This window comes from Camelus bactrianus, chromosome 11 (genome assembly GCF_048773025.1).
Source record: "Camelus bactrianus isolate YW-2024 breed Bactrian camel chromosome 11, ASM4877302v1, whole genome shotgun sequence".
Taxonomy (NCBI): Eukaryota; Metazoa; Chordata; class Mammalia; order Artiodactyla; family Camelidae; genus Camelus; species Camelus bactrianus.
This window is the reverse complement of record NC_133549.1, coordinates 17,102,259-17,128,603: the sequence shown is the minus strand read 5'-3', so window position 1 is coordinate 17,128,603 and position 26,345 is coordinate 17,102,259. Positions and strand designations below refer to the sequence as shown.

The 26,345-nt window shown below is 62.6% G+C and overlaps 1 protein-coding gene across 7 annotated transcripts in view; it reads right to left on the bottom strand.

Annotated features, from left to right (window-relative positions):
• Positions 1-26,345, bottom strand: part of STK32C (serine/threonine kinase 32C) — an 89,373-nt gene that overhangs the window by 16,928 nt on the left and 46,100 nt on the right. For 5 of the 7 annotated variants that reach the window (XR_012510031.1, XM_074373358.1, XM_074373356.1 and 2 more), the window contains one exon: positions 17,330-17,385. Coding sequence is in view for 4 of the 7 variants with exons in the window: in XM_074373358.1 (XP_074229459.1) it covers positions 17,330-17,385 (56 nt within the window). In the remaining 3 variants the exon portion in view is untranslated. Of the gene's footprint in view, positions 1-868; positions 985-1,033; positions 1,178-17,329; positions 17,386-26,345 lie in introns of those variants that run through there. The other 2 variants (XM_074373360.1, XM_074373359.1) reach the window with 2 other exon arrangements.

Below are 26,345 nucleotides of genomic sequence, written 5' to 3'. Positions count from 1 at the left end.
GACTTTAGGGAGCAATGCTTGCAAGGCCCCATGAAGCTCAGCCTGGTGCCTGGCTTACGGGGTTAGTGACCTTAAAGGTGAGTAACGGGCACTTCTCAGCAGGCCCAGGGAGCTCAGGATTATCTTAGGGACCTTGAGAGGAGAGGAATTCACCCAAATTCATGGGTACTGGAGGCACAGTCTGGTGACAAGCTGCTGGCTTGGCTTCTGAGCTTTGAAAGGCTTTTAAAAGTCGAACGTGGAATTCCTGGTAAGAGTTCCAGCAAAGCAGACTTAGAAGAGCCTTCGCGGCCAACCTGCTGCCGCTGCACTTACGTCCGTGATCAGGGCAAGTCTAACAAGACGAGACTTACTTTGCAAACAAAGCAGCCGTCAGTTACCTTCAGTAGGAACGGGGGTGATTGCAGAGAGAGTCCCGTTTCAGCAAAAGCACAGCACACCCTGTGGGGGGTCGAGCTGCCACGGTTCGGCCAGTGATTAACACTCCCAGTGTCTCCCCCACCCTTTGGACTTGGCATCACCGAAAATGAAAACTGCTCTACAAGCCGAGGCTGGACTTCTCAGCATAAACATCAGAGAAACCACAGCACATCAGGAGTGGCCGCCTCTGCTGCGGGGCTGGCGGGCGCCGCGGACATTCCAGCCGCAGGCCTGGGGCCCGTCAGAACGGCCACGGCCCTCTTCCAGCATCACAGGGCGCACAGGCCCCCTGCCTGGAAGTGTCCCCAGCTGCCCACTCTCAGGGTGCAGGCCCTGCAGGGAGAGACCCCTCATTAATCACTGACCGCCCAGGCCACACAGAAGACTCCCTCACTCTGGTGGGGAGACCCCCCCCCCAAACGAGACTCGGCTGCTGAACTAAACTGACCTATTCTGACGACTAAGAACTTGGTTGGCAGCGACGTGAAGCAGCTCACAGCTCTGCTCTGGACAGGGAGGCAGCTGCGAAGGTGCCCGGGAGGGTGGGGAGAAGACGGCTCCACCCCGAAACCTGCCCTCGGGCCCACGACTGCTTCCAGCTAAAGAGACTCACGCAACAGCAGGGCCACAGGCACCCGGAACTCCGTTTTCTCCCGGAAGTAAGGAGTTGCCCCGTAGAGAAAATGTCTCCCCGCCACCAGGAGGAAACAGCACTCTCATCCTCACGGATGGGACGCTGAGGCCGAGAGACCTGTGCACAGCGACCTCGTTAAAGGAACTGTCGCCCTCGGCCTCACACAGCCCTGCCCCCAGCGCTGCCGCGTCGTCGGGTCTGGCCCCTCCCCTGGGTCTTCGTCTCCCACCAGGGCTCCCATTTCCCGGGAACACGTCAGACAGATGTGCAGGCCTTTCTCCTGCTCACCTGTCTTTCGTCGCTTTAATTGTCTGGAAACCCTGGGAGAGGAAAGGTGAAGTCCCGCCTCCCCCCAGCCTCCAGGAGGACCAGCCCTGGGGGCCTTCCAGGTAGGGCCGCAGCCTCTGGACTGGGGGTGGACACGCTTCTGCTGTTCCACGTCCCCCGGGCGTAGTGCTGGGGTATCTCGGCCGCCCCAGGACACGGATACCCTCCCCAGGCCTTTGCGCTGGCCTGGCTGTGAGACACCCTGTGTCCCCGCAGGGCCCGTGACAAGTCTGCTGGCATCTGCTGGCACCTGCCCCTCCTCCCTTCCCTAGTGTCCCCGCCAGGCCCGTGCCCTCTGAAAGCTCCTTCAGCAACGACAGACCCAGGCCAGGGGGCTGGCCGCACAGCCGCAGGCCAGCCTGAGAGCAGCCCTCAGAGGTGCGGCCGGTGGGCACACTCAGTGAGGAGTGGAGATGGTGCGGGGCTCCCCTCAGAGACAACGCAGCGGCTGCTCTCTGGTGGGGGCGGCCGACAAGGGCTGGCCCCCCAGCGGCCCAGCTGGAGATGCCCCCATCAGCAGGGGGAAAAGCTCTGGGGCTTGGGGCCTCCCTGTGCAGACGGACCTCGCGCCGCAGCTCCCGCGGGGCAGCAGGGACCGGGAAGCGGAAGCCCCCGGCCTCCACGAGGCAGCTGCGGGCTGACACAGGGCCCGTGAAACCATCAAACCATTTCCTCCGTTGGAATCCGGCTTCTGAGCCGCTTCCTCCCACAATCTTAAGATAAACGAAGAGGAAATGGAATTAGATCTCAGACACAACCCCTGCAGCCCCGGGGCCTCCGTGCGACACACCCCAGGCCGCAGGGGGACTGATGGGGGTGAGGGCCATTTTAGCTGAATGTTGTTCACATGTTTTGCAGATTTACTGATTCACCCCAAGCTCCTGTTCTTTCCAAGTAATTTTTGTTTCCCAGAAAGCAAATGCCAGCCTGCAGGCCCGAAAGCCTCTGACATCACAGTGGAACCACCTCCTGGTCCTGCCTGGGCTGCCCCTGGGCCCTCCAGGCACGGCTGATCTCCCAGCACAGCGGACGCCCTCCCTTCCACACAAAGGACACCCCTGAGCACTGCAGGCCCCCCCAGGGCACAGCGGACACCAGGGGAGCAGCCACACGGTGACCCCGCAGGCCCAGCACAAGGAAGCCCACACACCTGAGAGGCACGGCGTTGGCTACAGGCTGCGTTTAGCCCCCCTGAGGGGTTCTCACGCAGCCCTCCACCCACGACAGCCCAGCGCCCTCGCCTGGGGTGCACACACCGTGGGAGCACATGGCGCCCCCAGGACATTCGAGGGTGTTAATCACCACCATCTTCCTGGGCTGTCAGTTGTACTCAGATTTAGGGACACAGTGGGGATGCATCACTTTAATATTATAAAAACATAAGACGTTTACAGCACAGAACACAACATTCCCATAAGTCAGAGAAGACATGAGCCGCAAAGGAACCCTGGTCTGAAATAGGCCATTTCAGGCTGTCCTGACTGCAGCCCCAGGGCACCATCTGCAAACCTCCGGCAGGGACCTTCACTCCCTTGGCCCGGCTGGAGAGGAGCGTCCTGGCCCGCGTCACCCTGGCCGCTAAGGGACCAGGGTGAGTCCCCCGCTCCAGGTTTCAGACCCCAGCTCCGAGGCCTGGCCGTGCAGCCAGAATGCCAGGAAGGGTGGGGGGCAGGTGGACAGAGGATGGAAAGACCCTGAACACCTGTCACAGCCCAGGACTTGCCGCCCAGAAGGGAGGTGCTCAGGAGAGCCCAGTTCCTGGACAGCCCGGAGCTGGAAGGGCAGCCCCAGGCCATAGCAGTCTCAGCAGGGGTGCAGCAGCCACTCTGAGGCCATGAGGGGGCAGAAGGAGCCCCGCCCGCACCGCCATCGGGACCCACGTCTAGACCCCATGGGGCAGGGAGGGCAGGGGTCAGTCTCCCCAGGACGGGCGGGCAGCCCAAGGATCAGACTAGTGCAGGAAGACAGAGGCAGCCGACCTCTGCTTGCCTGAGGCCGCTCCCCGCCTGGCGGAGGACAAGCCCTCAGTCCTGGCCGCCCCCCGCATGCCTGCCTCCTCCCTCACCAGCTGTGTTTTAAGTCCAGTGTCCTCACCTCGAGTGTCACAGTCATTTGGTGACCTGCTCGTGTCTCCAACGGATCAGCCCCAGAGCTGGGAGTCTGTCTTGTTCCCAGATGTCTCCCCAGCGCCCAGGGCAGGCCTGGTACAGGGTAACGCATATTTCAGTAAATACGGGACGCAGAAGGCCTCATGCCATCCAGAGGAACCTCCCCTCCAGGCCAGGGGAAATGGTTTGGCCAGACCCCTGCCTCCAGAAGCTCAGGCGGCCCCTGGGCCAGGAACCCTGCGTGCAGGCACCGGCCTGGGGGGGTCAACACGCGTTTCCTCACCTAACCCTACAGCACCCCTGGGGGCAGGCCTTCTACTGCCCCCACCTTGCAAATGAGGGGTAGAACCAGAGTGCAGTGGGTCCCCCCGCAGCTTCCACCCCAGATTCGTGGCCAAAACTGGGAAGAAAGATGTAAAACCAGCTCCGCTTGCAGATGATTTGGGTTTGTTTCCGGATTCGACGGAATCAAAACAGGCAACGGAGAAACTGCTATAATCAGAGAAAAGTCAGTCAAACGGCAGGTTGTGAAATCAGCCTAGAAACGCCGACAGCCTCCAGACGCGCCCACAAAACCCAGTCTGAAGGTTTAATGGGAGAGAATGCTTCCATAAAAGCAAAACAGATAAAACACGTCAGCAAAAGCCACGTCAGGGAAACCTCCGGGAGGACAGGAGCAGACGTGAGCAGCCGGGCAGCCGGGCGTGGCCGGCGGGGGCTCAGCTCTGTCACCTGCGGACCCTCCGAAGTCGCCTCACCACCTCAACACGGCGCCAGCGAAAACCCCACCAGGGTTCTGTTCTGCTTTTACCTGGAGCTGACAAGTCAGCGGTACGAGTCATAGGAGAAGACAATAAGGCAAAAATAGCCACGAAAAAATCTAAAAGGAGAGCAGGCAGGACGCGAGCCCCAGCGGGCACACGGGTGTGTGACATAAGCCCCCGACAGAGCGCGGTCCTAGGGCAGGACAGACGCCGGGCCGACGGCCTGCAGACGAAACCCAGAAACAGACCCGACTGCGTGAGGAGACTCAGTACATGATAAAGGCGGCCCCTCAAATTTATGGGGAAAATAGACGTTTTATATAATAAGCGGGTTGGCATGACTGAATAGCTACATAAAAAATTAAACATATGATTCATTCGTGACACTACAAGCCCGGATAGATTCCAAATGCATCGTCGTTTTAACACGGACGCGGAAACACAAACGTGATGAAGCAAGCAGGATGGGGTCCTCCGCACCGGGGAGGGGGAGACATTCCTGGGGCCCCAAATCTAAAAGCAACAAGGAAAGAGACGGACAAACACGACTGGGTAAAAGCAAAAATGCTTTACAGGAGGAAACAAAAACACAAATAATAAACAGCAAAAAACATTTACAACTTAGAAATAAAAGGTCAATATCACTAATACATAATGAGGCATTAAAAATTAAAAAGACCATCAGCCCAACAGAAAAACGGGCAAAGGACGTGCAAACAGCCTTCTAACATGTAAAAAACATGCTCAGCCTCGCTTACCATAAAGGAAATGCGAAGGAAGGCTACCGGAGATGCCGTTTCTCGCCTGTGGGGCTGTCAGGGACCCAGTCCGGGCAGGTGCCCAGGGGGCGTGCGAGCCTGCAGGCGGCATCACACACGTGTCCGTCCTCCAACCGCGCAGCCCGTCCTAGGAGCCGACCCAAGGATACGCTGGCCCCCGCGTGAGGCAGGACAATCGCGGTCGGCCCACGACGGCCGAGCTGGGAAGCGGCCTCACGCTCACCAGGGACGCGTGTGGTCTCAGAACCATGGTCCCCTGACGTGTCCGCGTCCCAGCCCCTGGAACGTGCCACCTCATGGGGCAAAAGGGGCCCTGCAGCCGGGGCTGTGTGGAGGATGCTGGGATTATTCTGAGCGGCCCAGCGGGGACGGGGAAGTCGCAGGGTCTTTGGAGGAAACAGGAGGCAGGAGGGTCAGAGTCAGGGAGGAGGGGACAAAGGAGCAGAGGTCGGAGGGAGGCGTGGCCAGAAGCCAGGACATGGCGCCCATGGAAGCCAGAAAAGGCGGGTTCTCCCGAGGCTCCAGAAGGACCCGCCCTGCCGCACCGCGCCTCCGGCCCAGGGCTGACCTATCTTAGGACCTCTGACTCCACGACTGACACACCTGCTGCCGCTGCCACGGGGCTCAGTCACGCCTGCCCCGCGGCTGCACAGGCAGAGGCTGGGACTGGCTTCTGTGGGTAGAGCGTGCTCCCCAGAAACCCATCAAGTCTACAGCACAGCACGAGGCAGCGTGCGGGGCAGGCCGGCCGCCGCGCACTCAAGCAGCAGGTCGCATGAACACATCGGAAAGAAGGTGACGGACACATAGACCGACCTCTGTCACAGGGACGCTCTCAGGAGGGCGGCGGGGACGGGGCAGAAGGAACAGCAGTCGAGGGCGGACTCCCGAACGTGCCTCGCCTGACCGACCCTAGTGCGGCACCACGCGAGGGCCTGACGTGATCATTACATTCAACGTAGAAGGCAGTCTCTAAAAATTGGGAGCAAGGTAAAACGCGCAGTGGACCGCAGGAGGCCACGCCCAGAGGAACTACTTCAAGTGCCTTCAGACACCTTCAGAGGATGTTCCACGGGCGTCTCGGAGCCCCGCCCACCGGAGCCCCGCCCACCGGAGCCCCGCAGGGCGGCCAGTCCAGGAGCAGCCCCGCTGTGCTAGCTCTGTGTCGGCCCCCTGTCACCGGAAGGACCAGGGTGCCACGGAGAGACTGAGGCTTCATTTCCTGGAGGACAGAGCACTGTTGCCCCGGCAGGCGAGGAGGCCGTCCAGGACCGCAGGCCCGTGGGAGGGACTCAGGAGCCAGCAGTGGGGCCCGTCGAGTGCCAGTAGAGCACCGTGACTGCAGGGGACCCGACCCCAGCGGAGGGGTCACAGCGAAACCGCTCTGCAGTCTTCAGAGGACCTGGAGCCAACCCCGTCCTGTGAAAACTGGACAGAAGAGGGGAAGAGGCACCTCCTGTCTAGATGAGCTCCACCCCCAATGGGTTCTGTCGTAATCGGCAGAGAAAGTTTTTTTTTTTTTTTAATTATTTCAGCTGATTAGGGATGAAAAAGTGTCGGGGTGAGGACCCCCCCGGCACACCAGCTCTGTGGAAGTGAGGGCGGCGACAGTCACCAGTGGCCGCCAGCCTCGGAAGGGTGACCCAGACACAGGAGCCCCCAGGACGGAGCTCCTGCCGCCAAGCCCAACGGGGTGGGAGCTGGCCGGGCGAGATCACGGCCAGCTCACACAGCAGCCCGGGTGGGGGTCAAAGCTGCGGGGGGAGCTCAGGACCCAGAGGACCTGGACCCTCAGCAAAGCAGCTATGAGGAAACAGAGGCGGGGGGCCTAGGAGGGGCTCCGGCCAACACTGTCCGCCGTTCAATCGAATAATGATGATAAATGATCACAAAACGTCCACGGGGCCATCGGGAGGTGTCACATCAGGGACTGTTAAGCATTTGGGTGTGAAAGGTACTGTGGTTATGTGCGAGGAAAGAGCCCTTGTCTCTCGGGGGTGCGCACTGAAACGTTTAGGGGGAAAAATCGCCCAGCGCGTGGGCGGGAGGGTGACCAGAGCAGCTCCGACCCAGGACGGGTGACTCTGGGAGATGGTGTGTGGGTCAGTATTCTCCTTCCATTTGTGTGTATGTTTGATCAAAATTAAAAGTTAAAAAAAAAAGATGTGAAGCCTGGGGATGGGGTGTGGAACGGGCTTGGGGGGCTCAGTCGGTGGTACAGGGCGGACCCCGGGCCAGCTCCACGTGGCGGCAGAGCCCGTGGGGCAGCGTGGTCAGGGAAGGGATGCGGTGCACGGCCCAGCACTGTGGACGGCGCGGCCTGGAACACGGGCCCCTGTGATCCTGGGGAGGCGTGCAAAGTCACCAGGCTCCCCCAAGGGCGAATATAATGGGCAGCCAGACCCCCCGGTGGGGACGGGCCATTGGGGCTCTGTTACAAATGGAGCTGAGGCCCAGGTGAGCGGCCTGGAGCAATGGTACCACCACTCCCACCTTCTAGGGAGCCGCCTCCCCCGGGCGTGGTCTGGCCAAGGAGCTTCCTCCACACTTGGGACACACCAGGGGGCCGTCGGCTCACCCTCGTCCATCCACCCACTCGGTCTACCCAAGCCGTTCGGCTCAAGACCAGGTACCTTCTGGCCTTGGCTCCCGGGCAGCCGGGTCAAGGTGCCGACCCTCATCCGCCATCTGGACGAGAATGGGAAGTGGACGTGGACGTCCTCCTCCTGGGATCAGTCACGTGGGAAACGGCCAATTTAAGGCACAGAAGCAAAGCTCGGGTGACCGGAGGGGCCGGGAAGTGCACCCAGCGCTGGGCCACCTGGAAGCGGGCGACAAGTGGTCTCGGATGCTGCCCCGAGGGGAGGCTGCCAAACACAGATGCAGGTGGTGATGACCAGGAGAGGAGAGTGCTGGACACCTGCGGGTCCCGTCCCAGCTTCAGCCTCAGTGAGGGGGCCCGGAGCAGACCACCCCCGACGTGGTGTCAGCTCCCGTGGTGGCGAGAGGGAGGAGGCGGTACCACCCACCCTGTGGCCCCTGCCTCCCCGGCCACCCCCTCCAGCTGGGCCCTGACCTCCTGATTGTGACTCTGCTGCAGGCAGGGCCCCTCTGCTTCTCTGACCAGCACCTTGTCCGCTCCCCACCCGGCCTCCCTGGGGGCTCCGTCTGTTTCATCCTCAGCATTCATCCCTCCAGGCCACTGAGCCTGGCACAGCCGGGAGCCCTGGAGACCCCCGTCCCCGACCCAGACCCTCCTGGAGAACACAGAACTTCACAGCTGTCTCCCACAGGTGGACAAGGGCCCCTGCCCACCAATGTCCCACTGAAATGCTACGGGCTGACTTTCAAGACTGGTCCCGTGAAGACGGCAGGAGCCCGAAGCTTCTGTGGGTCGCAGACAGAGCCCTGGACCATCCTGGGGGCGAGAGCCACTCCCTGAGGTCCGGCAGCTCACTGACCAGTCAGCCAGGACAGAGGGGCCGCCACGATGCTCACACTCAGGGCTGAGTGGTCCCCTACCTGCCCCTGGGCCGTCCAGAGCAGGATGGCATACCGAGGCACCACCTCACTCCAGAGGGCGTGGCAAGAGCCAGGGCCATCTTCACCAGTCACTCCCGGAGACCCCGACCTACCAAGAAGGCCATCTGGCCACCTACTTAATGTGCGTGATGTCCGCACACAGTGGAGGGTCCCTAAGGAAAACCAGGGCTCTTGTCAGGTGTCCCTTCTGTTCATTCCTGCATGGCCCAAGGACACACCAGTCACAGAACGCAGCAAGCCACTCCCTCCAAGTGTCGACAGCACGTGAAAGTAAAATAATTCTTAAATTATTTTAAAACATCCCAAAGGCTGAGCCACTAAAATATCACCAGGCACTATATGACCCAGAGACTCCGCTGCGGGGTGTGCGCCCAGGAGGACTGAGCGCGGGCACTCGAGCAAGTCTGTGCACCGGGCTCACGCGGCGTGGCTCATACTCACCTAAAGGAGAACCAAGCCGGGTGAGCGGAGACGCAAATTGTGGTCCATCCACACAGTAAACTATTTATTCAGCCTCTAAAGGAAGGAAATGCTGACACAGGCTCCTGCACGGACAAACCTGGGTGGCACCGTGCTGAGTGAGGGAAGCCAGTCCCGAAGCAGCAAATATCGTGATTCCACTTTTATGAGATACGCAGATGAGTCAAATTTGTAGAGACAGAAGGTAGATCAGCGGTTACCAGGGACTGGGGGGTGGGGGTGGGGAGTTAGCGCTTCACGGGGACAGTGTCAGTTTGGGAAGATGAAAAAGTTCCGGAGACGGACGGAGGTGATGGTACACAGCAGCGTGAATGTAACTACTGCCACTGAACTGTAGGCTTAAAAGTGGTAAAGCTGGTAAATTTCGTGTTGTGTCTATTTTACTACAATTTTTTAAAAACGTTAACGTCAAGCCAACTTCTGTCCCAGCTAATGGAGTCAAGAAATGCCGCTGCTCAAGGGTCTGGAGGAGGGGGCCTGCGGGAGGGGGTCTTTGACAAATGGGGATAGCTCCACAACATCTAGGGGTCAGAGCGGGCAGGCGGCAGGCAGTCTGCTGGCCGTGGGAGGAGACGAGACTAGAGCAGAAGCCAGAGGCCGTGTGGCTGCGAGGGTGGCGTCTCAGGAAACTCAGACTGGTGCGCGCAGTGACCACAAGCAGCTGGGCCCGGGCCGCTGGGCTTCTGCAGATGCCGTCAAGTCTCATGGCCGCCGCCAGCGTGCCTTCAGCGATGCTTCCCGTGTCTCCCCGATGCCACCCGCACAGTCACAATCAAGGGTGTGCCAGGAATGCAGAGCCTGGGCCTGGCACCCAGGGCACAGCATGCCGTAGGTGCAGGTTTCTAAGATCCAGAGTCCAGACCTGGCGCCTGGACGTCTCAGGAGAAGGGGCTGTGAGCCGGTCAAGGAGCTGGTCGGTGATGGAAGGGCCAGAACGCAGCACTCACCACCAGTGGAAAACCAAAGATCACACGGAGCAGCGCACAGGCTGCAGGCAAGGCTGTCTCCAGCAGCCCCAGTGGAGGCTATTGGGGGCCAGACTCACATCCCAGAGCCCGACACCTCTGAGCTCTCAGCCACAGCCACTCTCCCTGCGGCGTTTCCGCCATAACGGATACACGGACCCCAGAACGGCTCCTCCTGTGCTAACTCAGCGAGATGGCACAGCAACGCTCTGGAGGGCTGATCACTTGCCATCCTTTGAGGCGTTGCCGTGGCAACCACAGCGCAGGCTCCTCACAGATGGGGGGGAGGGGAAGGGGAGGCCGGGAAGGAGGCGTCGCTCGGAAACAGGGTCCACGGGAAAGCGGCGAGGCCGAGAGCCCCCGGCACTGCACTCCTGCCGCTGCCACCACTCTCATCCCCTCCCACCGCACCTGCCCACCTGCCCCCCATCCAGGTCCACCTGAAGATCTGGGTCAGGAGGTTCCTGGGGGGCTCCTCCCCCAGTAACTGGAGAAACGCAGGCATGTGCCCGGGCTTGGGATGCTTCATCCCCTGAGGCTGGCCCGGGCCTTCCTCCCTCCCCAGGTAACCGCTCAGCTGGCCCTTCTGCAGGAGCAAGAGGCTGGGCGTAGGCACCTCACCCCGGGTGGGGCCAGAAAAGGGTCCCTGGGCCCCACAGCTGGGGAACAGCCCCACCCCACCCGTGCCCTGCCTCATAGCAAGTGTCCTGACTCGGACCCTGATGGGTGTCCTGATGGGCCTAGGTTAAGGGAGGGTGGCCAGGCCCACCCACCCGAACATGGACAGCAGGCACCACAGGGGCCCAGGGTGAGCTCCAGTGGCGTCTCCAGCCCAGCTCTTGTGCCAGCGAGGAGAAAGGAAGAAAGAGTGCTGCGGGGCAGGGGGCACGCCGGGCGTGGGGTGGAGCAGTCCCGGCTGGCGAGGGCAGAAACCCACCCAGCGGTTAAGACAGGCCAGGGGCCAGAGGGCTGGGGTGCAGGACGGGCCTGGATCCTGCCTGCTGTGCAGAGCACCGCGTCCAGGTCCCGGGCCTCTGGGACTCCACCCCGCCCCCAGAGACACACCTTTCCTGCTGCAGGGCTGTGGCCGGCACGTATCTCGACCTTGCCTCCCGATGCTCCCCTGGTCCGGCTGGCTGCCCACTGTGAGGGGCTCTCTAGACCCCGGTCAAGAGTGGAGACCTAGCCTCCGCCCCACAGCGGCGTCACAGGAGCCCGTTACCCTCAGCTCGGGGCACGCTGAACCCCAGACAGCTCTGGTGAACCCCAGAGTGGGTGCTGCACAGGCTGACAGAGCCAGGCCCCAGCCTCGGCTGCCTGCACCTGCTTCAGCCCTGCCTAGGCCCAGGCCGGCTATGTGAGCCGCAGCACGGTGCCTGCAGTGGAGGGGAGTGCGGTGGGCGGGGTGGGGGCAGAAGCCACCAAAGTCCAATAAACTGGGGAAAAAGTCGGAAAATAAAATCTCCTATTCACAGTTACAAAACAAGATAATACACAACAGCGTCACATAAAACAAACACAAGAACAATACGTAATAAACACGACAGAACGTGAACGCTCCTGGGTGGTAAGATACCAACTTCCCCCCCTTTCATCTTAAAATGTAATTCCTACCCAAATTTCAATGAGTTTCTTTTTGATCTTGACAAAATTTATTTGAAAGTTCAACTAGAGGAAAAAATTACGTGGGAGCAGCTGGTGCTTTGGAAGAGCAAAGCCGGGCGGCTGAGAAGGCCCGCGGGTCAGAGCGAAACAGAGTCCCTGAGACAGACGGCGGACGGACAGCCAAGCTTGCCCAACGAAAAATGTCAAATTCCAGACGGAGTGAAGTTTCTTCCCCAAAACAGAATCTTCTCTTTGTTCTGGTGTAAAAGTAGTGACACTCCCTGTAAACGAGTCCCAGGTGGACACTGACAGACGTGGGGCCTCCAGGGAGCTCAGGCAGGGCGCTCGGGGCCCGGGGACCAGAGGCCGAGCGAGGCCAGGCTGGCCGGAAACAGGGGTGGGCAGTGCTGGGGCACGGGCTGCACCGGAGCAGCTCCTGCGGGTTCTGCCCGACTTCGGCCCGCCCACCACCAGGTGGGGGTGGGGGAAGGAGCCGCAGAAGCTCTGACGGTGAAAACACGCCTTCCCCTGCCCCAGGAAACCAGAGCCCTGGAGAGAAGCCCACTCCTAGGAGGAGGGGTGCGGCCAGAAAGGGGTCAAGGGACACCACCCACCTGCACAGCCAACCAGGGCCCCGCCCCCGGTGTCACTGGGGCCCAGGAAGGTGCCACGGGCGCCCCTCAACTGGGCCTGCCTCGGAGAGGCCCTGGGAGCTGAGACCCCACACGGGGCCCAGACACCACTGATCCACAGGGCTGGGGGCTCCGAGCAAATGCCCGTCTACAGCGCCTGCTATGATCCTGCAGTATGTGCAGCCTGGAGCTGGAATTCAGCTTCCTGGACGCAAAACAGCCTGGTTGGCGGCTGGGGGGAGGCCCGCTGCACAGACACACCCAGCCTGGGTGCGGGCGGGCATCTGAGGGCTGCACCCTCCTCACTGCCCACGGGAAACAGACTGGCTTTCTCCAAATCCTGATTATTCCACCTAAACGACCTGCCTCGGAGTAAACTGTGGCCATATCGTCCAGCGAGACACAACTGGGGAGACCCAAGCTGGGGGCAGGGGGAGCTCACGCCTGCCACACCTGAAAAGCACCCCGATTCCCAGGAGCCCCTGAGTACCGGCCCCGTGCTGGGCGGCTGGAGCCCGGACGCAGCCTGAAGGGCCAGCCAGGCCCTTCCAGGTCCCTCCGCCAGCCCCAGGCAAGGGGGTAGGGCCTGGCCCAGAAGGCCTGGGTGTCAGGGGCTCGTGGCCATGCACGTGGACGGCCTGGAGGGCGGTTGGGTGCCCAGGAGGGGGACACATACCCCAGGGTGGCCCCAAGTAAGGGCCAAAGCAAGGTGGGCACAGCTCACACGTTGGGCCCCAGAGCGGGTGGCGAGGCCAGGAGCTGGATGAGTCAAAGGAGGGGGCAAGGTGGCCCTGTCCTCCTCCCAGGGCAGAAGGAGCCACTGTGGGGCCAGCATTCCCTGCCCACGGCCCCCATGTGGCCCCGGGGGTCAGCACAGACACCCAGTGTGGCCAGTGCCCGGTGTCCCGGAAAACCTGAGGTCTCCCCTCCAGCCCTGCCGGGACCACTGAGTTCTCTGAGAGCTGCGTCCACTCCAGCTCCGGGCTCAGGGCCGGGGGGCGGGGGGCTTAGAGCCAAGGACTGAAAGGCAGCAGGGGCCGTGGACGGGTGGGGTAGGGTGCCAACCCCAGGGGACCCCGGCTGGAAGGAGGGAGGAGGGGCGACTTGGAAGAAACTCCAAGGCGGCCTTTGTGGATGCAACAATGCAGGGCGGCACCCTGAGAGCAGGGTCCTTTCAAGGAAGTTTCTGCCTCTGGGGGCACAGGACGCTCACGGGGGGGCCCCTCATCCCTCACTCATGGGACCCTGCAGTCCCGTGGCTGGAACTGCCCTGGTGCTCATGAACCAAGCAGGGACTGAACCACCTACAGTTACAGAGGAACAGGCCTCTGGGAGCTTGGTTTTTAATGAGCCCAACCTGAACCTGGGGCAGAGGTGGGCAGGGCTCCACCCCAGCCCCGGTGGGTGTGGGGTGGGCAGGCTGTGTGCTGGAGCTGGCAGGGGGTGGTATGGGGCCTGCAACCTAGTCCACAAGGCTGGTGTCCCCAGTACGGACCCAGGGGCTGGTCTGAGGTTCCCCAGGGCAGCTTCAGGCCTGGCGCAGGGGGAGAGCTCCAGGCTTTCTGGGAAGCAGGCCAGGCCAGGCTGGGAGGCAGAGGAGGGGGAGGAGGGAGGAGGGGGAGCCGGGGAGGGAGGTGGGGGAGGAGAGGTAGGGCCAGGGGCCTCCACGCAGGCCAGCCCTGCTGACATCTCTGCTGGTTTCTTGCCAGGTGGCGATCACCTGCAGATGAAAAACCCATGTGCTCATAGGTTTCCATTCTCAGTAACCACTTCTTCACAATGGTGGTTTTCCAAAGCCCTGTTCGAGGCGGCAGCTAGCTAAGGTCAGCCATGCTCAGACCAGCTGTGCAGGGGCCCCAAAGGCAGAGGTCTGAGCCCAGCGCCCCCTCACCAGGGCCCTACCGCACGCACCCCCGCAAAAGAACGCTGCCTTCGAACCCCCTCCAGCTGCCGCCTCTGCTGGGAAAGACGCAGCTGCTCCAGCGACGCTCGGGGCAGGCAGGGACCATGGGGGCTGCCCCGCACACGGGGACCAGCACCGCGCCCCAGGGCCCCTGCCCGCCTTCTGCTGTGACAGGTCACTGCCAACCACTGCAGCCCCATTTACGGTGACTGGGGCAGGGCAGGAGCCAACCGGAGGGCTGCCCTGAGCCATCTCAGCCCAGGGCAGGAGGACCTGTCTCCCTGGCCAGGGAGGTCGGGGTCATCCGGAGCTGAGCTGGGAGAGAGAGCCCAGTGGGCAGAGACCACCAGTGCTGGCACGACACCAGCCCAGCTCAGCCACCCTGGGGACCAGCCACACTGCCCTTTCCCACCCTGGTGACATTAGCTCGTATCAGTCACCTCTTCCCAGCTCTCTTGAATTAACCGTCTGTCATTTGCAATCTGAGATTCCAGGACATACAACCCCTGGCGGAGGGCTGCCACACAGCACCACGGAGGCCCACAGTCCAACTACACCTGTGGGGCTCACTGACCTCCCCTGCATGGAGGCCCACAGCCAGGGGCTCACATCCGCACAGGCACGGCCGTGGGAAGCCTCCCAGCTCCCAGTGCTGCGTGGACACAGGCAGGGGGTGGGCGGGAACTGTCCCCCCAGCTTCACGGCCACCTGGTTTCTCTGCCCTGAGGACGGTCCCAGCCTCCTCCTGTGGTCAGGAGGCCATGACGTTCCCGAATGCCCAGGAACAAAGCCCAGTCCACACCCTATGCCAGTGGGGTCTGCACTCTCACTATCACGGGGGGTGGGCTGGACCTCCGCCACCAGCCCCCCTCTGCTGAAAAGGTCTGGAGATGACGCTGGTGACGGCTCCACGACACTGTGAACAAACTCAGTGCCACGGAGCCACGAGCCTAAAATGGTTAAGATGTTGACTTCGAAGTTATGTGTAATTCACCACCATAAAAAACTGGTTAAAAAATAAAACCTAAAACAAAACACTATCCAGTTTTGTACCCAAGGCCCAGACACAGCAAGTCTGCACAGTCCATTTCCAGGAGCAGCTGGGGACAGACCAGTCAAGTCAGACACACTGACTCCTGCGCCTCTGTCCACGGCGGGGGTGGGGGGACGTCGGGGGTGGGGGGCTGCTGAATGCTCACACCCGCTCGGCCCAGAGGAGTTTCACAGCAGTTCACAAAGCCAGCCTTCACCAGTGCCCCCGGCACGGCTGCGCCCGCGCACACCCTCTCAAGTGAGGCCACGTGCAAACAGCCGCCCACGCTGGGGCCGGCTCCAAACCCCCAGTCCCTCTCCTCGTGGGGTCAGTGCCCCAGCCCCCGGGAGCGGCTGGAGGACACGGGCCTGGCCTGTGGCGGGCTGCATCCTGCCCACATTCCAGACACACAGCGGGCAACCGTGGCCCAGAGACCCCTGGAGGCCTAATTAGGCGGCCTAATTAGGGAGCAGGAAGTAGCCCTCCAATTACACCACAACTTGCATCTTAAGACACAATCCTGGCAGGACGCCATGCCTCCTCCTGTCACCACTCTGCAGAGCCCCACTTCTGGGACCCTGCGGCCGGCTGGCTGTTGAAAACCAAGGGCTGGTCAGAGAAGCCAGAGTCCTGGGGCTGTGCAGACACCGTGGGGGAGGGGGGACCACCTGGCTGTGCAGAGGGGGCATGAGGGCTGTCCCCAGGAAGGGTGCGCGAGGCCCAGCCTGGGGGGCGGGGGGTGGGGACAGGGAACGGCCTCACGGCCCCATGCCCACCAGCCTCCTCCGCCCCGACGGTCTTTGCCCCGAGGGTCCCCAAGCTCCCTCCTCCTCCTGTTTTCAGCTATCTGGAGGACCCTGTGTCTCCCTGTACAAGCCATCCTCCCAAACCTGGTCTGGGCTGGTGTCTTCCACTGGGGGAGGAGGGGGCAGGTCCCCCTAAGCTCCACCTGCCCACCTCTCTCACCTCCCCACACCCTGGGGCTCGCCTGGGAGAAGCCAGGCGGCAGAGGCCATCCCAGCCCGCCTTCCGTGTCTGACGAACTTGCCAGCTAAGGACCTCGGCTTCTGGATCAACCACCTTTGCACAGCCGACAAAAGGCCCGGGCCCACTGGGTAGCTCCTGACTCAGAGGGATGTTAAAAACACTCTCTTCCTCATGCATAAGGCATTCCGATGGATGTGAGAAAAGGGGCTTATAATTACCCCAGGCTTGGTAACCTAAGGCAGCCGGCACTGAGATACAACGAACTGGAGGTGATTAATAGCATTCAGACTCCCGCGGAGCCTGCCCTGGCGGCGCAGCGATCCCTTTAAAAGGCTTACAGAGCTTAACAGTCACGGCGTCCAGCCGGCTGTGTGGGGCTGGGGAGGGTGCAAAGGCCTCACTCATCCGCCAAGGCCTCTGAGCTGAACAGACACTGTCCATTGAGGGCGACCCATTTACACCAGGCCCGTGCGGCAGGGTCCCGAGAGCTGATCTGACCCCTTGCAGAGCTCCCTAAGCCTCTGGGTTGTAATTGCCCCCCGTCTCTAGGCAGGACAAGGGGGCGATCAGCAAGTGGGATCCGGCCGAGAGAAACCAAAGCGAAGGCACAGTGCGCTCCGGGCAGGCCTGTTTGGAGGCCAAGGGTAGCATGGCCACCCCCTCCCTCCACCCTGCTCCCACATGGCCTGGAGGGACGGGCGCAGGTGAAGCCTGGCCTCTGGGCTTTAGCTGCAACTGTGGCATCCGAGTGTCCCTGTGGCTCCGGACACAGGGTGTCAGCCACACCACGGAGCGGCTTCTAAGACGCTCCACTTTCAGGTCTCGAGTTGGCTCCCGTCTCTAAGGAAAGAGACAGGGAAACGCTGCAAAAGGGCCTTCTGTATGGAGAGTGAGTGGGTGTCAGGGTCTCAGCCCCTGTAGAGCCCAGAGGCCGTGCCATCTGCACCCTCAGCTGAGCTCCGAGACCCCCAAGGCCCTGGACTGAGCCCCTGGCGGTGGTGAGCTCAGCTGACACCCGCCCTGATGCCCCCAGTAACCCCAGCCTGCTCAGCGGGAAGGACACCCACATCCTCCACCAACAGACCCGAGGTGGGGGGCGGGCTTTCCCTCACCGTGGTCCGGCTGGTCTGGTCCTGCCGGGGGCCTTACCTTGCCGAAGCTGCCCTTCCCAATGGCACGCAGGATCTGGAAGTGGTCCAAGTTCACTGCAGAGAAAACAGAGGGATGCCAGGTGAGGTGGTAGAAAGGCCCTGTGCCTGCCACAGCCCCCTGGCTGGAGCAGCCCCCGAGCACCCCCACGCTGCAGGGGCCCCCAATGCTGCAGGGAGCCCCCACTGCTGCAGGGAGCCCCCCACACTGCAGGGGCCCCCCACGCTGCAGGGCCCCCCACTGCTGCAGGGAGCCCCCCACGCTGCAGGGCCCCCCACTGCTGCAGGGAGCCCCCCACACTGCAGGGGCCCCCCACGCTGCAGGGCCCCCCACTGCTGCAGGGAGCTCCCACGCTGCAGGGAGCCTCCAATGCTATAAGGAGCCCCCCAACACTATGCAGAGCCCCCAGTGCTGCAGCCCTCTGCAACCCACCTCACCCCGGAGGAGGGCCGGCCGTGGTGCTGCTGCAGGCTGAGCTCCAGCCCGGGTACCAGAAGGGCCTGAGCCAAGGCAGAGGTGGGCCCCGCGCTCACGGCGGGGTGAGGCCAGGCCGCACAGCCCACAGGCGGGACGATGGAAGCAGAAGGGACGGGAGCAGCTCAGCTCAGCCCCAGACACCCAGCAGCCCTCAGTGAAAGTAGCCAGAACCCAGGGAGACCCGCAGATCAGCAGCCCAGAGCCTCCGAAGCAGCCACCCGTCCTGCACAGTCTGGGGACTGTGCCTGGGGGAGTCTCTGGACCGACTTGAGGGGAGCCTGCAACGGCCCAGGACTAACAATGGGGGAGGTCCGCAGCCCGTGGGAGCCCTCGAGGCCTTGTTTCTATCAACTTTCTCCACAGAATCAGACAGTGAGCGCCCCCCACGCTCCCGCGAGGAAAGAGACGCTGAAGATGGCAGCTTTTCTAATCGCTAACCCCTGACAGCCCGGCAGCAGGAGCCCCTGCGGAGCGCAGAGCGGTGTGGACGGCTTTCCAGGGCTCCGCCTACTCTCAAACCAACGCTTTCTCCTTACGCGAGACGGGGTTCACTGCGTCCACGTAGGCTTCTCCCCCACACACAGCTCAGCACCCCAGGTGGGGAGCCCGTTTCTGCCCAGGGCCCAGGCCAGTCTGGCCGAAGCCCCCCAGGTCTATGTGCCTCCAGGTCTGTGCCTCCCAAGTTTATGTGCCCCCCAGGTTCATGTGCCCCCCAAGTCTCTACTCCCAGGTCTGTACCCCCAGGTCTGTGTGCCCCCAAGTCTGTGCCCCCCAGGTCTATGTGCCCCCCAGGTCTATGCGCCCCAAGTCTATGCACGTCCCAGGTCTATGCGCCCCCCGGGTCTATGCGCCCCAGGTCTATGCCCCCCAGGTCTATGCGCCCCGGGTCTATGTGCCCCCCAGGTCTATGCGCCCCCCAGGTCTATGTGCCCCAGGTCTATGTGCCCCCCCGGGTCTATGTGCCCCAGGTCTATGTGCCCTACAGGTCTATGCCCCCCAGGTCTGTACCCCCAGGTCTACGCGCACCCAGGTCTATGCCCCCCAGGTCTATGCCCCCTAGGTCTATGCCCCCCAGGTCTCTACCCCCAGGTCTTGTGCCCCATAGGTTTATGTGCCCCCAGGTCTATGCGCCCCCCAGGTCTGTGTGCCCCCCAGGTCTATGCGCCCCCCAGGTGTATGTCCCCAAGGTCTATGTGCCCCTCAGGTCTATGCGCCCCAGGTCTATGTGCCCCAGGTCTATGCGCCCCCCAGGTCTATGTGACCCCCAGGTCTATGCGCCCCAGGTCTATGTGCCCCCCAGGTCTATGTGACCCCTAGGTCTATGCGCCCCAGGTCTATGTACCCCCCAGGTCTATGTGACCCCCAGGTCTATGCGCCCCAGGTCTATGTGACCCCCAGGTCTATGTGCCCCCCAGGTCTATGCGCCCCCCAGGTCTATGTGACCCCCAGGTCTATGCGCCCCAGGTCTATGCGCCCCAGGTCTATGTGACCCCCAGGTCTATGCGCCCCAGGTCTATGTGCCCCCCAGGTCTATGTGACCCCCAGGTCTATGCGCCCCAGGTCTATGTGCCCCCCAGGTCTATGTGACCCCCAGGTCTATGCGACCCCCGGGTCTATGCGCCCCAGGTCTATGCGCCCCCCAGGTCTATGTGCCCCAGGTCTATGTGCCCCAGGTCTATGTGCCCTACAGGTCTATGCCCCCCAGGTCTGTACCCCCAGGTCTATGCGCACCCAGGTCTATGCCCCCCAGGTCTCTACCCCCAGGTTTTGTGCCCCATAGGTTTATGTGCCTCCAGGTCTATGCGCCCCTTAGGTCTGTGCCCCCCAGGTCTATGTGCCCCCCAAGTCTATGCGCCCCCCAGGTGTATGTCCCCAAGGTCTATGTGCCCCTCAGGTCTATGCCCCCCAGGTCTGTACCCCCAGGTCTATGTGCCCCCCAGGTCTGTACCCCCAGGTCTATGTGCCCCCAAGGTCTATGCAACACCCAGGTCTATGTGCCCTACAGGTCTATGCCCCCCAGGTCTGTACCCCCAGGTCTGTGTGCCTCCAAGCCTGTGACCCTATCTCAGGGATGGAGCATGAGACACCCAGAGGTGACAAAGGTGCCCAGATTGGCATGGCAGGAAGACACTGCCCGGTGTGGGCGGAGGATGGGCCGTGTGCTGGCGACTCTGCGGGGTCCTTCTAAACCAGGTACTTTTCTACCTGCGCTAGTAGAGGTGGGCTGACCAGGTAACCAAGCACAAACTTTCACAACCAGAAAGGTGGATGGTGGCCCCAGTCCTTCTAGGGACAGTGTCCCTGGGAGCAGGCCAGCTTGGGGCAGGCCTCCTTCACAGGCACTGGTGTGACTTTGGGGTCAGAGGAGGCCCTTGGTGGCGGCGGGGAAAGGTGAGGCATCGGGGACACAGGGCTGGGGCTGCAGCGTGGCCTGGAGAGACAGGCTCTGCTGGGCGGCTCAGGGCCTGGGGACACCTGCCCGTCTGCTCAGTCTCCTCCTGGGTCTGGCCTGTTGCTGCCTGGAGGCCCAGGGCTCCTTCCTCACTCGGGTTCAGCGCAGCCCCGGCCACTCCCACACGTTGCCAAGGACGAGGGCTGAGCTCGCCCCACCTCAAGAGTGGCCCCTATGGGCCTGCAGAGGGCGTCCTGCTGTGCGTGGCCGGCTCAGTGCCTCGCTGCCAAACGCCCAGTCCAGTGGGCCCAGCGGGAGAAGTTAGCGCCTCCTGTCCCAGAGACAGCTTGCTGTGTTGCCCCTGCCCCACGGCTCCAGCGGCCAGCAGAATGTGGAGCCCCGAGCATGGGCACCGAGGCCATGAGTTAGCAAGACATTTAGCAAGAAAATCACCATGTTTTAGAGAAAAGCACAAATTTCAGACTTCAGTCTTTCCGGGAGAGGAAAGATGGCAATGACACTGCATTAAGTAAGAGGTCAGAAACACAAGGCGCCCACGTCCCTCCCCATGGAGGGAGCTTCTCACGGAGCGCTGACTGGATGGGGCCAAGGGAGCGACGCTGCAGGCCTGCAGGCTCCGGCAAGGGCAGCAGGTGAAGGGAGCCATGCGGAGAGCCCGGGCCTGGCCGCCCTTGTGGGCTCCCTGGCCTGCGGTCCACGCTGGGCAGCTCACAGAGCCGGGCCTGTGGTTTTGAGCACAACCCTCCCCACTTCCTGAGACACCAGCAGGGGCGGCTGCAAGATGGGACCCCAGACAGCAGATGGCGCACCGGGCAGTCAGGGACACCGCTTGGCGTAGACGCAGAGGGCATGGGGACCCCAGGTGTGGCTGCAGCATCTCGAGAGCAGTGGGGTGAGCCGCCAGGCCAGGGCTGGGCAGGTGGACATGGCTCCAGACCTGGGAAGCCACCACGGGCGAGAACCACCCCTGAGGGCAGTGGCCCCAGCCACGTGCCCCTGCTCAGAGTCCTGGCCAGCCCCAACCCCCTGGAGAGCCTCAAGTCCACCCAGCTAATTCTGCCCTCCGGCGACTGGGGGCTCCTCAAGGGACCCAGGACCACTGCCCAACCCGGACACCCAGGTCCAGTCTACCCCGCCCACCCGCTGGGGCTGGAAGCACATGGCTGTGCCAGAGACCCGCATACACCTTCCCCTGCATTCTGTGCCCCCAGGATTACAAAGCGCGTAGAAGGAGCAGATCAATCAGCCCGAGCAGTCCCGAGCTTCACGGCTCTGCCAGGAGCCTAAGTCCTCCACGAAGGAAACATGTCTGCACCGGGCCCTCGCCGCACAGCCACACAGGCACGGCCACAGACTCCTCCTGGTGGGTGTGGATAAATATTTTTTAAAAAGGGCTTTAAGACTATGCTTCCTGAATGCCTTTATTTTGCAGAGCTGACCATCAGAAGCTAGACCAGGTCATCTTAATTCCACCGCCGGACCATGACGGGAGGAAGGCTTAATTCTATTCCCCAAGGGTCGTGGCGCCAGTACCAACCCCCTGCACTACCCACGGCCTCAGGGGAGCCCGCCCAGGTCCCCTCTGCAGACGTGGGCTCGGCTCAGGGTCAGTGGCCTGAGCCCGGTGGTCACGGGCCAGTTTCCTTGACCATCTCAGCACTAAGCCCAAAGCCCAGGCGAAGCTCTGCTCCCCTCCAAGGAGGCTGCAGCCATGACCCCAGAGGGTTTCTCACCCAAACTCAGGGCTTCCCCTAAGCTGACCACCCAGGGAAAAGGCCAGGGGCACAGGCAGCACTCTGACGGCCTTGTTTCCAGGGGAACTAACAAATGGTCCCTGGCGTCCCGGTCCCTGTCTCTGTGCCGCCCGGACACAGAGGCCCCGGCACCAGCACACCCGGCCTGCACGGGTGGCTGCACAAGATGGGACGGGCCACAGGCTCACGGGGAAAGGGGGTGGAGGAGAAAGGGGCCGGTGTTCCCCACGCATCCGGGCGAAGGCAGGAGAGAAACCAAACGCTGGCTCTTGTGCCATGACCCCAAGATCCCAAGCAAAGAGGCTGGGTAACATTTGAACGCTCTTCCCCCAAAATAAAACGACAGTCTGCCCTTCGCATGCCTGCCCAGCCTCCTTTCCGAGGCGAGGACCGGGACACCCCCCACCCCGACCGTCGCCAGAGTCCAGCACTGGGGCAGCGCCCCGCGGGAGGGCCCGACCCAGCAAGCTCCCGGGAAAGCGCTGCTGGGATCTCAGGGCAGAAGGCGGTCCTCTCATCGGCCAGGGCTTCTCTCAAAACGGACAAAAATCTGCTCCGACGAGAAAAGCAAGCGAGAAGATGGGCCCTGGGGAGTAAAAATAGACGGTCTGCAGTCATGAGTCACCGGTCTCATGACCCATGAGGCGCGGGCGCCACAGGCCTGGAGGGGCAGCTGGGCTCCTGACGTCTCGGGGTCGGCGGGCAGAGAAGCCGCGTGGCCAGAGAGCAAGCCCTGGGCCAGGCTGGACCCAGAGCCCAGGCCGGGCCTGCCTCGGCCAGCGTCCCCATTTCGGGAGAGCCCCGTTCCCAAAGCTGTTGTGATTAACAAACGTCGCAAGTTGTGGAAATTCACTCAGAAGGTGCTTAAATTTCCTCATACATCCTATGACCCAGAAAACTCTCCAGGAAAATCGTTCAGTCTGACCAAGGCCCCCCAGAGCAGGGCGGCCCCAGAGCAGCTCCCATGCGCCCCGCAGGCCAGCACAGGACCGGCCTGTGGACACGGACACCTGCACGCGGGGAGCGGCCAGCAGACAGTCACCTCAGACGCAGCGGGGCCCTGACCGGGTGCCCCTGCTCGTCTGCAGGACCGAGACCCCACAGGCCAAGGGCCCCGCAGTCGTTATCGCCTTTAGTTCTCAGAACAGCTGGGTGATGAGGGCAGGTGTTCTGTCCGCAGGCGGGAAACAGCTGGGGAGGGGGTTCTGGGCACCCCCTCCCTCAAAGGGGCCTGCCCTTCCCTCCACCTGAGACACTCCCGCACCCACTCCCGCACTCACTCCCGCCTGGCCACCTGCACACCTTCGTGTCCTTCTCTGGGAAGCCTTCACAGGCCCCTCTGAGAGCTCACCACCCACCAGGGCCCCCCAGCCCGTCCGAGGGGCGCCCAGAGCAGCCCTGTGCCTCCCACCACTGCAGCCCTTCCCAGCTGTCCTTTCTGAGAAACAGACACTGCCAGGATGTGGCAGCAGCCAAGAGACAGAGCTGAAGCCTCTGGGGTCCCTGAGTTTGGAGCGATCTGGCCCCTGGTGCCTAGAGTACACCCGGAGCCCTGGCTGCGACCAGAGACCAGAAGCCAGCAGGTGCCGCGCCGGCCCACCCAGGCTGGACTCGGGGTGGGGCTGGGGGGCTCCGGGAGACCTCCCCACAGCCACGTCCAGAAAAAGCTTCCGCCCATAACTCACCCTCGGTGCTAGCACTGTTTATCCTGGCCCCTCTCCGGTCTAAAATAGTCTGGAATCGTGTTCCAGTGCTTCATATCCACATCCCCAGACGGCACCGGAACTTTCATAAATTAGTGATTAAGGCAACAGCCAGATCAATAAAGCATCTCTGGCCGGCTGGGCCCAGCTCCTCCAGGCCTGCAGGGAGGTTGCCAGGACGGAACAGGGAGCAGGGCGTTGCTCCGAGGCAGCGGCCCCTGCCACCTGCCAGGGTTGGGGCAGGGGCGCCTCCCCCGGGGCCACCCAGAGGGTCCTGCTGCCCAAGGCCCACGGCTGGCTGCCTCCCACCACCGGGGTGCTCAGCCCTGCCAGTACCACCAGCAGGACAGACCCCCACGCCATCTATGCCACAGCACATGTCAAAATTGAGTCCCTTCTCAAGGATGAACAATATTCCACGGTGCAGACAGACCACAGGTCGCGCATCCGTCCATCCACGGCTGACACTGCATTGTGTTCATGTCTCAGCTGCTGTGAGCACAGTGTGCCCATATTTTCTCAGGACCCTGCTTTCAGCTCCTTTGGATAAACACCCAGAAGCGGGTCTGTGGGATCAAATGACAGTTCAGTTTCTGAGGAACCGTCACACCGCTCCTCCGCGCCCTCACCAGCACATGTGGTTTTCTGGGTTTATCTGAGGCCGGCTCTGGGGGACCTGGGTGTCAGCAGGACCCGGGTGGCAGGGTGGGGGGCCACACACAGCCTGACTGGAAGGGGTGTGTGTGCACATTTGTGTGTGCGCACCTGTGTGTTTGCACGTTGACACACACACGCATGCACGGGCGTGTGCGGAAACAGACCGCTGGCCCAGGCCTGGCGGCCCCTCACCCACCTGAGGTCCAGGCTCCCAGAGACCCCCACACCCTGAGAGCCCAGAGAAGCCAGCAGTGGGGCCTGGGGCTGGGCCGCCTGCAGCTCTGCTTGGACCAGATGCCACTTTTACCCCCTTTTCCCCAAGCAGGGCCCAGACCACGGGCTGGGAGACCATCCTTACCCCATGTGGGCACCTCCTCTGCAGCCTCCCCAGACGCCCCGGCCAGGCGGGAGCACGACCCCATGCGTCCTGTCCTCTGCCGGGGGGGGGGGATGTGACTGACCATGGGGGCACGCACACAGGACAGCAGGGCTCCCCCTGCAGTTTGCCCGCAGAATGCCCACTGCAGACCTCCGGGACGGGGCTGCGGAGCAGGTGGCGTCAGTGGGGGAGGGAGATCCCCCTGGCCTTATGGGATCCATCAGCCTTCACGCAGCGACTGGTTAACTATTAACCCCGCCCCACCGCAGTCTTGGCCGTTGCCATGGTTTCCTGTTTCTGGACAAGGGTAGAGCCCAGGTCACCGAGGCCCAGAGCCACACACGTCACATCACAAATGGCATTAAGTTTAATTTAATAGAGAAAAAGTACAGGCAGAGATCGGCTCTCAGGAAAGAGAAGGTCACAAGGCTGGGGCTCCTGCGTCAGAGCTGCCCCCAGAGGGGTCTCCACAGAGGGCAGGTCCCCATGCTCCGCATCACTGATCCGGCCCCCAGCAGCTGACGGGACCTGGCCTGCTGAGCCGGACAGAGACACAGCAAAGGCCCACTGGAAAGGCCGGCCGGGGTCGGGGTGACAGCAGCTTCCGAACAGGCAGCCGGCTCAGTAGACAGATGTGTGTCAGCGAGATGGACCCCCTCTCTGCTCACGGCCCAGCCAGGGCCCCTCAGCCCGGCCCACTCCCATGCACCGCAGAACCAAGCCCCAGCCCCGCAGCACACGCACAGGCTCCCACACCACGACCCACGGGGGCCGAGCCTTCCCAGAGCAAGAGGTCCCACTTGCTGTCTGTGAGCACAGGGCACAACATGAGGGCCAGCGCGGACCCCTCTCAGGAAGCTGGGCCCCCAGCTGGCTGGTGCTGCTCCCCAGCCCTCCCCTGAGGGACCGTATCACTCCAGGCCCAGGTCCACTGAGGCTCAGGCTGACAGGCGCCATCAGGAGGAAGCTCTGCTCCGCACGCGGGCACCCAGCTGGGCAGTCTGCACACAGCTCTCCTGGCCAGGGTGGCCACAGGGCACCATTCATCCAGGGCCATTTTAGTCCGAGGACAGGACATGCGGGATCTGTCAACACGTGGGGAAGGAGGGAAGGGGAATGGGAGGAACAAGGCCTGTCAAAGTGCTCTGCACGCCACGGCAGCCCTCGTGGGCCCCCTGCGTGGCCAAGACCCAGAACCAGGGTGCTTAGAGGACAGGCTGAGCCCCTTCCCCTTCCAGACCCCCAGCTGCAGGGCCTTCCCTCTGGACCCCACCAGAAGGCTCAGGCTGGGCCCCTGTGCCCTCTGCCTGTAGGGGTGGGGACAGCGGTCAGGCTGGCTTCCGCCCCTCAGGGGACTCGTGCCCATACCCTGAGCCACGGTCACTGCATCCCCTGGGAGCCAGCAGCCAGCCCAGCATCCCCACGTCACTCCGAAAGCCCCGATGTGCGGCTAGCTTGCCCTGGACAACCCCCGGGGAAGTAACCTGCCCCCTCTCTGCCCTCCGCAGCCCGCACTGGCCCCACATCCGAGGCTGGAGCCGGGCTGCACAAAGTGGTTGCTGGTATTTCCTGCAGGTCCAGGCTTCGTCAAAAGGAAGTAGAAACAGGAGGGGCCCAGGGCTTCTGCAGGGGA